This window comes from Diadema antillarum, unplaced genomic scaffold (genome assembly GCF_040938485.1).
Source record: "Diadema antillarum isolate AM-2024a unplaced genomic scaffold, OU_Dant_1.0 seq00000059_RagTag, whole genome shotgun sequence".
In the NCBI taxonomy this organism is placed as follows: Eukaryota; Metazoa; Echinodermata; class Echinoidea; order Diadematoida; family Diadematidae; genus Diadema; species Diadema antillarum.
Genome location: NW_027271164.1, coordinates 551,696 through 562,844, shown reverse-complemented (window position 1 = coordinate 562,844; position 11,149 = coordinate 551,696). Strand labels below are relative to the sequence as shown.

General features: G+C 39.1%; 1 protein-coding gene across 1 annotated transcript in view; it reads right to left on the bottom strand.

Moving 5' to 3' along the window:
* Nucleotides 1-401: 401 nt before the first annotated feature.
* LOC139725742 (corticotropin-releasing factor-binding protein-like) overlaps nt 402-11,149 on the bottom strand; it is a 31,074-nt gene continuing 20,326 nt past the window's right edge. The window contains exons 5-8 of the mRNA XM_071636825.1: nt 6,877-7,031; nt 3,008-3,185; nt 1,603-1,793; nt 402-711 (exon numbers count right to left, since the gene is read on the bottom strand). Coding sequence (XP_071492926.1) covers nt 1,657-1,793; nt 3,008-3,185; nt 6,877-7,031 — 470 coding nt within the window. The 3' untranslated portion in view covers nt 402-711; nt 1,603-1,656. The remainder of the gene's footprint in view (nt 712-1,602; nt 1,794-3,007; nt 3,186-6,876; nt 7,032-11,149) is intronic.

The following is an 11,149-nucleotide window of genomic DNA, read 5'->3' as shown; positions in this document are numbered from 1 at the left end:
CAAGTCGACATGAGCGGAATAGTACAGTTGGTTGTCTACAGTTTACACACACGCATGCTATTTACAGCGTTACAAATGTTTGATACAACGAACAACGTCCACGCTGAAAACACTGCTTAATAGAATATTAAGAGAAACAGTAACTTTGACATGGTGCATACGCCTTTGTTCAAGGGGAGCGTGGAGAGACATGTTGTTACACTTAAACAATGTGTTGATCAGTATTATGTATGAACAATTGAGGATATGGTGACGTCACTCATGACATCACGACATTGAAAATGAAGCATTTGTACACTTAACGACTCGTGTTCTTCGTCATTTCTCGTGTTTATAAATAACTACATCTCTCAACACTACAAGATGCCAGAATTATCATTGCATACATCTTAGGCATACGCTTTCAGTACCATAAACGATCTTATGTACACTGTATAATGTTTCTATTAAATCAGAATTTAAGGTCGCCTGCTTCAAGTTTATAGCGCCACACTCAAATTCTGCTTTCATGTGGATACTGTAAATATCGGCACAAAGTTAAACATTTTTAGAGTCCTTCGTAACGTTGCTATCAATGTAAAAATAACATCGAGGCGTCCTGTGTTGTGAAGCATGTGAGTGATTCCGTATGTCTGTTCTTTGCGCGAAATCCAAAACGAGTAGGCTGCGACGGTTTTCTTCAGAGGTCCTGCTATCAGGGACGACATTAGTCTGCAAAACAAAGAGTCAATTTGAGAAAAAAAAATCATTAGCAATATTATGGATATTAGAAACGTTGCTACAGAAAGGATCATAAAGTTACGTAATAATTACTATGCGACTACATGGTATGACAAGTAATCATTGTTGTTTCTGTACATTGATCCCTATATCTGGTACCCAAAACAATGTAGACTTGACTCGCCGATCGACTTTTTTTTTCCCGATTATCACAGCTCTATGTCCTTCTGCGTGCTACATTAATTTCCTGCCAATATGAATGCATGTGAAATTAATTGTGCACATTGGACTAACTGGCACGAATAAGGTTAAAGACATTTAATTAAACATGTAATTCATCATGCATTATGGTCATCACTCTGTCTCAATCATAGTCGAGTTCGCATTTGTCTGGAGTGCCAAAAATCATCTTATTAATGTTGTGTAACACTGCATATATTGCATATATTGCCAAAAGAAACAATAAGATTTGCGAAAGACGTCACAGAACTGTGACATGGAATGACGAGTCCGTGATATCACGTACCAACAATTAAATTCATCTTTCATCTTTCTTTGGTAAGGGGCTGAGATTTTGCATACTCACTATCCTAGAATGCGTTAGACTTCACATCATCTTAGATCAGTTATAGCATGTACAAACATAATGTGGCTTCTATTTAGTTGCTATGCAGAAATGTCAATCTGCCTAGCACTAGTAAGTTCTTCTACCTGCGATTTTAGGAAGGTATCATTGTTTGCCATAGTCAATGTGCAACAGCGTCTATGCATGGGTAAAGATGTATTATTTTGGTACAACGCTATACAGATAGCGAATCTTCATTGACTTGTCAATATTGACCCTTGACCCCGTGTTGGCTGGTATACAATGCGGCATCTCACCTATATCTTTGATTGCGTTTAGAGGTAAAGAAGTCAAACTGGCGCGATGTCCTCTCAAAGATCGGTCTCGGGGCATTCACTCCTAGCGATGTTCAGCCTGTTGAAGCGGAAGCTAACCTCGTTCACATATTGGCTGCTGGAGACTAGACGGATGACGGAATTGTGACACATCAGAGGAACGCTGAACGCATCTGATGAGAGAGAAACAGAGATTTAGAGAGAGGGAGGGGGAGGGAGAGCGAGCAAGAAAGAACGGGAAATTAAACTTTGTATAGGAGTACCAAATGAAAATGAGGTTAACAACACGAAACGCTCTCTCTCCTCCTAGCTTCATCAACAGCCGCATGTCAATTCTTCATCGTTGCTTTTGTGCTGTCAGTATAATTGCAATTACCATGATGTTAACGTCATTATTCATTCTCTTGTTCATTTCTTTTGTTATGTTAGCCTCTTTTTGCTCTTCATGTTGTAAAACCTGAAGCAAGACAATGAAAATATCATACTATAATAGGCGTCCTTGTTTGAATGAAGAGAATCTGTTTTCAAAAGGTCAGACATTAGCACAGCTTGGGGAAAGGAATCATATTATATTAATTCGCAAGCTCATCATCAAATGGAATTATGTTTGTTTCTAAATGCAAGATGTTGCGTGCATCTTATCTAGTCATTGACCTTGCGCAGATTACATTTGCAGGCTTCAATCCTACTCATCACATGGCATTATGTTGTTTCTTGTGCGATGTTGCGTGCGTCTTTTTTCTGGTCATTTACCCTGCCAGTGTGATTCTTGTCTTTACTGTTGCCACGAAGCTGTATGCTCGAATTGTTATAGACGCTTAAACCGCCCACAGACATTTTGATTGCCCAAAGCTACGAGACGCAAAACAACATCGGATGATGGTTTCTTTCACCTAGGGTGTACTTTCGTGTTTGTGGATTTAATCTGCTCTGTCTGAACTGCATTTTAATTATTCAACACAGTTCAAAGAAAAAGCAGGGCTTCTAGCGTGATGGTATCTCATTAAGAGTTACATATCAGTAACAAATCTTTCTCAACTACTTGTTACATTTACGCTGACTTTCAGAACCCTCAAAAGCGATGTGTGTTTTCTTGGTAGCAGGGACTTTATCTGATTGCAGACATTAGCCTGAAAATGATGAATATCAGAAAAAAACCAAAACATACAAAGAAACAAACAAAAAACAAACAACGTCCATCGATACTATCGAGTTGTTTGTTTGCTCAACGATCTTATTTATCTCTCAGATAGACAGACAGACAGACAGACATACACACACGCACACACACACACACACACCCACACATACACACACAAACACACACACAAACAAACAAACAAACAAACAAACAAACAACCTGTGAAGTGACATAACCCACACACACCTGACTGGCAAGAAGACTCCCCGGGTACAATGTGGTTGTTCCTGTTCAGCGAATCTCCGTCGCCATTTTGTCTGACGATATTACCCACGTGACCACAGATACTTCCTTCTGTTGTCATGGCGCTCATATCCAGAGAGTTTCCCTCAAGGAGTTCAACGTAGTCCAGGCCCATGTGACACTGTCAGGATAATTACACGACACGAGATTGGAATATCAGTGAATATCAGCTCCCTCACAGTATCAGGGAATCACCATCTCTGTCAGTGTTCCAGAAATCGTTGAAGACTTTCCTTTTCAATAACTGATTGATTCATTATGTACTTTTTTCCTTTGACTGTTGTATTTTTGTTTCTCCTGTCTCCCAAGTGTAAGGTGGATATATTTCTGTGAAGCGCTGTAATACATGTTCACTCATTATAAAAGCGCTACATAAATACCCATACTGTATTGTATTGAGAGTATGTTGAAGAAGAAGTGCAGGAAGGTAAAGAAGATGCAAATAAGAAGATCACAAATAGAATGACATCACAAACACTGATTACTCGGGGCTTACAGCCAAACAAGCTTGCTTTCATGTATAGGTCCCGTCATACTTCTCTTTGTACAACCCGAACATAGATTTCGACCAGTTATCATCACAACTACTATATATACATTGTATATATTTTTTTTTTTGGGGGGGGTTTGTTTGTTTGTTTTGTATATTATTGACAAGGAACGAGAATTTGCGCTATTTCTTTCGATGTAATATTGATATACGAGAAGTATGTAGTATATTGAAATTGAAATTGAAAGAAGTGTCAGGTACAGTCTGTATGGAACAAATACCTAATGGTATAAAAGGGACATACGGAATAGACAACCTCTTTGTCCTTCGTATAGACTGCGCTCCAAACAATGAAAATGGAATGCGATCATGAAATATCAAGATTTGTTATTCCTTCCGCACTAGACATACTGATATTACGATGCCAGTGCCTGAAGTAAAAGAGGAAGTTTGATCTACGACGAGGAAAAATTATTTTAGACCGAGATAGATAGATACTCCCGTTCTATATACAGGGTTGTAAATCATGACAATTTAATCAGATTTGATATATTGAAACCACATTCATGACGTAAAATATAATGAAATCGATCATAGCATGCGGACGACTTAAAGTGGTCTTTTTTTCTGTTCTATTTAAGTGGATAATAGTTGCGTTTCGTCTCTTTGGTTTTACTTGAATGGTACAAGCTTTACAAGCTTTTGAAAACACCTGCTTTTGTGTTAATTTATGGGCTTCTTTCTTATCGCCAGTGTTCAATTATAACTGAAAGTATTTCATCCCCTTATACAGTTCGTTCGCGGAAAAAAAAAAATCTGACTGAAATCGCCATTGTTAGATTTGTCACTTTGCTCTTCACAGTGTGATTTACAGATTTATGCAGTATAATATGCATCAGCCACGTCTTTCTCCTAATATTCATTAAAAGTCTTAAAAATAAGTCTCCTCCACTGTCATCCTTTTATATCTACATGAAGATCCATCAGGGACTGCAGTCTTCTCGTTTTCGTCTTGTTTTTGACGAGGCCTTTAATGTTTTCTTTCCTAGGGACCTATGAGCAGTGATGTATCGTGCCAATCCAGCACCCTTCGAATGTGTCAATGATTAGATTAGTAAATAAGTAAACGCAAAATACGTCATCTCAGATCCGTTATTGACGTCATAGCCCATCTGAATTCTGTTCGACAGCCAATCTTTTTACACACTATCAAGAGCGATGCCTCTTTATTTGGAGCTGAGGAAAATATCCTGCGAATCCATCGACCTCGGGAAAAAGTATTTACTTGAGGGTCACACTACCTTTTGCAATCTGATAATGAATACGGAATCGAATATTCATGTGAAAATCCGAACTCCTGCATCTTAAGAAAAACAGCAAACTGTCGATTAAATATTTCAGCTGTTTTTTTTTCTAAGACTAAGTACAGACTGAACAGAAATGATAAACCACCATTAATAGAAAGCTTATTAAATACAACGATCAAATACATGCATGCTCAACTGGATAACTGAAATTTTCAAACTCCCCAATACGAGATTACGAATACCCCAAAATACGCCTTTTCATAATGGCCCATTTTTTCTTCATTCCACCAATTCTCCGAGTCCTTGTTTAAACAATCTCATAATCTTTTTTTTTTACATACACTTGAACGTACACTAAAGTTAATTTTATTATCTTAATATAGCAAGAAATATGACTAAACTAAATGACGACGGTTCCTTGTTACTGTATGTCTTAATCTCGACTACGTTGACTAAAACCATTGCTATCAGTGCAACATTATAGTCATCGCTTTTCAGTAGGTCTAATAGTTTATTGTCCATTTTTTTGCCCTCGTCCTTTGTCTTGCATGATTAAAGTTACATGCTTAATGCTTGTCTGCTCTTCGTGTTAGTTCAATGAAAAATACCAATAACCGAATTATACGTTCCTAGTATCCCTAGGTATTTCGTAGAGACATGATGCACAGAATGAAGTATTTTCGTGTTAGTCTATAGTCAGGGTCTCCTTTTCTCTACCCCGCAATTATGATTATGGACATGAAATGAGTTTTATGCATTATCCAACTAAATTTGGATTCATACAAAGATATTTAAAAACAACCATTACCCCCACCACCACCACCATCACCACACCACCGCCTTTGTGCATATATTATGCTCATTTACCGTCTCCTTAACTTCAATATAGATGCATAAAACTCACAGCTATAAGTTTACAATGAAACAGTAAATGAGCAAAATACGCACGCAGGCGGGCAAGGTGTTGTGGTGGTGATGGTGATGGTGGTGTTAGTGGTGGTGGTGGTGGGGCGGGGGGAGGGGGTTGTTTTAAAATCTGTTTGCATGAATCAAAATTTACTGGAATAATGTATATGCCCACTGTACTGTCTATATGACATTGTGTACATATATCATGTTCATGCATGTATTCCTATTTGTATGCATTTGTTTGTTTCTGTTGTCTACTTTCGAACTTTTGATGTTTCAGTTTATCTCTATTTCATCTTTCTTCCGAGGGACCTATAGTCTATACGAGCCTATCAGCTCTTCAGCAGCTCTTTAGTAGGTTTCTACCATGAAATTGGTAAGATTTGGTAATTGCATCGAATCTTTAATTATTATTATGTCACATTTAACGTCGTGTGCCTTCAAAATCTATCTGCTAGGTAGCATATTTACTTGCTTCAAAATTTTGCGATCCCTAGTTGTGATAATCACGTTTATAGTTGTATTATTGCGTTTTATTCATGGCCACTTATGTTACGATTTCAATCTCTTCGAATTGCGTCATGTTTTAGCGCGAAAATGGAAATTCAAAATGTTAATTGAATTGTTGCTATAGAGAATCTACACAATACTGATATTACACTATGATGTTGTCTCATCGCCATACAATCATACTATTTAAACCACATTTTGCTTCATCACATGTACAATGAAAATTTGTGAGAAACGTCTCTCAAGTATTTTGTTACTTTTATTCAATAACTACTTCCACCGATTTCATACATGATAAAAATATGTCGTCTTGAAAGATTTTTTTTCTTTCTTCCCCTACTTTGTGTATACAACATGATATATTTCATATCGTCCACCTCACGAAAAGTCAGCTTACATTGTATTTTGTATTTTCTGCCGGGGCTTGCATAATTATGGTTAGAATGGTTATGAACGGAACTCACCATGCCTTATGACAATTACATGAGCAGGTAGATGACTATTTCTAAATCCACATCATTAATAAATTGGTATAGGTACGTATAAAATCACTGGGGAATACGGTAAGTAAATGGCCACAGCGAGACGTCTCTTACCCGGAGCCTGGCGTCACCATTGTCATAGCCTCCAACTGCCATCTCCCAGATGTGGATAGTCACCGGATAGATGATGGAGAAAGAGCAATTTCTCTCGTTGCCATAGTTACGGAGTGTGTGAGCACCGCTTGGTTCGGGAGCAATAACGTTGCATGCTGTGGTATGAAGAAAAATGAGCGGAAGTGCTGGTTAAGTGAGTTTTGGATTTTGCTAGCCTTATTACCCAGATTGACTCAATAGAAATATTTGGAACTAGTATCCACAGAGAAAACCAGAGATGTCCTCTGTGGAGAGACAACAGATTCAAATATTGCTGTCTTCGACCAATACACGTTCAGTTGTCTTCCATAGACCAGTGTCTATTTGTGACCCTGCACCTCAAAACAAACAAAAAGTGGCCAGACACGAATTTTTAGTTAAGACCATATTCTAAAATAATATATAACTCAAATCAAATGGACTCTCCTAACCTATCTAAATATTGGAAACAAAGAACAAACTCAGGAAAAGTGTAAATTGAGAAAAGAGACTCTGAAGTACAGTGTCTATTCAAGCGCTTAATCTTTACCAAACTGTGCTGGCTGTGCGATGAATGGGACAAAAAACAGGAAGTAAACCACCAGAGTAACAACAATGAAGAGATTATCAGATTAAACTGATATTAGGCATGCCTCATCAACACATTCTGTCCATAATTAATCTTAACTTTCAGGGCAGTAGCACTATCCTTTCAAAAGTTATTAGAGTTGAAAGTGAAGAGAGTGGACAAGGTTTTTCAGAAATGAAAAAGGGATTCTAAAGACACACCTAATCACACAATTCTACCAAAAATGTTCGAGATAAACTGCTAAAAGAACACACTTTCCTGCCCGTTTTATGATACCAAATTTTAGCATAATGTAAAAGAAGACCCGCTCTTTCAGAAAATATGAAAAAGTCAAGTTCGGCTAGGTTGACCCATTTCACTTATTTTCAGTCTTCACGCAAAATCAGTGTGTGCGACTTTATGTTCGTTTTGAGGTGCACGGTCACATTTATGCTCGTGGAACTGTAACACATGATATACAAATATGTTATAGCACGTGTCAAACAAGAAATAACCCAACATTAACGCAAAGAAATTATTCATCGCGTGGATCCATTATGACTTTAATCGTTGACTTATTCATAGTTTAGTCATTGCGCCCCCCTTTTTAGGCCGTTGTCATTTCCGCGATATTGCAGGAGTACTAACCCATTATCACTTTGCACTTGTCTGAGTTAAAGAACTCCTGAAACGCTCTTAACGTCATGCGCTAAAGATGACCGTGTTTTTCCCCAGTAGCCTGAGGAAATATTGTTAATCAATCAAGTTACTACGGCGATCGATACCTCATCGACTCTCTGGGGTTGCCAAGTGAGGCAGGACAAGCATTAATTTATCTTGACTGAATTGTCAACATGATGTATGACATTCCCCATAACCCGCGAGCCAAAAATGACTTAATGTTTGCACTACAACATTATTGTTACGAAATATCGCCTATGGGATAGCTTATCACTCACCCCTGAATGGAGCGCCACATAAGAATATACACCATCGATTTAAAGGCTCTGTATTTGATTATTCATTCAAGGTATAGCCATATAAGCTCATCCGTGGATTCGTGTGACCCTACCCACTTTTCCCTACTTTTTTTCCGAGATTGGATTGTTTCCAAGACTTGGAATGACAGAGGTACTTGTATATCAGGGCCGATCATGTCGCTGCCGGCTGGTAAAAGGGCGACAGGCAAGGCATGGCCATCGGAGATGTACGCCTCGGCTCTCCTTCTCTTGCCGCGAGGCGACATCTGGTCAGCTGACTACTGCCTGGTAATTAACCCGCTCGACACTTTCACGTCTCGCCCATAATCCGTCTTTTCCTTTCCTCCATGCAAAGAATCTTGAATGTAAATTCTTGTCGCTCAGTATTTCTTCGCTTCCTGTTTCATTGATTCTTTATATTTCTTCAAGGAGATTTCTTCTGAGTGCAATTCCCCCCGTTTTGGGATGTGCAAACCATTTTACAGTACACAAATCAACGTTTTCAGTCGAATATAAGACCTTTTGCTTAATCTGATTTGCTATATAGCGTGATGGACGAACGTACTGAAGAGGGCATAAACAATATTAGTGAACATTGGAATATTCTGTCAGTGTGATCATTCGGAAAGGCAGGATAATTTGGGTCATCCCACGAGCTATGCATCCACGATTCATACTGTCCACGAGCTAGGCAATGAAAGAAGGTTCATGGGTCATACACTCACGAGTCATACAGACCACGAGTTTGACACTAGGGTCTTGATTGCCTGTGTCTGGTTCGTGGACCGTATAGCTCGTGGGCTTAGTTAACCTGATGTCGAGCTCGTAGCTCGTTGGCTGTATGACTCGTGGTCTTTATTACTCATGGGATATATGACTCGTGGGCAGTTTGACTCGTGGATATCTAGTTCGTGATGTGTACCCGGATAATTATGTTGTCCCGTGCCCTGCACTTCTGGCAACAATATCCTCAAGGTGGTCACTAACACAGCGTTTTTCATACAATTCCCTACAGAATAAAGGTCATAGGACTAGTGAGTAGCAGAGACGAGAACGGAAGACAACTGAATTATGTTTTCTATGTAAATGTAATAAGAAAAAAATGATAACGTTCCATTATCTAGAACATTGCTGGTCAAAGTTGACTGAAAAACAAAAACACTGGCATTTTGACGTTTTCGACTTCTTAAAGGGAAGCAGTCCTGAGATTTTCACTGTACTGATAATTAAGAAGAGTAAAAAATATAAACTTTCACCAATTTATACGCTTGGACATCAAAAATTGTCTCCGTACGCGATTTTTGAAAAATAATTCCTGCAAGCGATCGTGAAAGAGCCGGCAAAAAGATGCTACGTAGTGCATGCCCTACTCACCAAGTTGACAGCCGTGCCTCTAAAACCAATTTAAGTGTTCAAATGATTAGTTGCAATTTCATCATATAATGTGAAAGTTTGTGGTTTTATAATTTCAAACAAAATATTTCAAGCGTAGATATATATAATTTACGAAAAATTAATATTGTAAACATAAATTTATATGTATTTTTAAACCAAATATACCATGAACTTGACATCAAATAGGCACGGTCGTTTTCTAGCTTCCGTCCGTGTTGCATACTTCTTAGCGTAGAAACCACTCTCGCGCGCAAATCCTTACCATACCAATGTATACATACACAGTACACTCGATCGACTCCGTCCAGTCGATTTTGGCATTCAAACCGAAGATAACCTGTGCATGAGAGAGTCGAATTCTTCAAAGAAAATATTGTTTGTATCTCAATATTTCTGTAAGTAGTCAGATAATCGCCTTTCCTCGAAAAAAAAAAATATGACGTGAGCCGGGAAGGGTAAACACAGGGGGTCGTAGGGATATGATTTCGCTCCACTTTGCCGTGCATGTCCAGTCGGCACTGGCAGCAGCTAGCTCAGTGGCACTGTACTGCAGTCCAACCCCGGCTGCAGGCCCACGGTAAATTAAACATAGCTAGCCACTTTCCTTACCTCTCTACGCTTTTTTCCCTCGGTTCTCTTCGAAGTCGATGCTCGAGGTATTTCTGTTTTATAACTCATGTGAGCAAATGGTCAGGATTGCATCTGGTTTCAGGAGTTTTCTCGGTTTATAACCGAGGGCCACAGCCTGCCGGTCCACGTAAAAACATCGCTTCACAAATTGTCCACGCACAGGTAGGTCACAACACGATTTCGAGATTTTGTAGGCCCTAAGTTTCTTATGCTCGGCATCGTTGTACCGATATTTCCCAGCCACACAGCTCACCTTTCACGATACTTTTGTTGGTCTGGGACGGAAAAAAAGGATTTTCCTGGGAAATTTTCTGCACGATTCGAGCAAAACTACTGATGTAAGATAGCCTGACCAGACGACGCTGAATGCGGTCGCCCCTGTAGTGTACTAGCAGGCCTGTGTAGAATCGTTTCTACCTACAAATATGTACACTCTGTACGTACTATATATAGAACATGCATAAGCGGCGACAGGTAGGGCTGCAGCTGCGCTTGAGACTGGAAAAGTGCGAAGGGCAAACCGCGTACGGGGTGCGTACGCGTATCTACCGTAGATCTATCATCTAGTTGTACCGTCCACACGTGCGAATATAATACACAATACATACACACACACACACAAACACACACACACACACACACACACAACGTAGAAACAATGTCAAATACGAGTCGGAGTAGC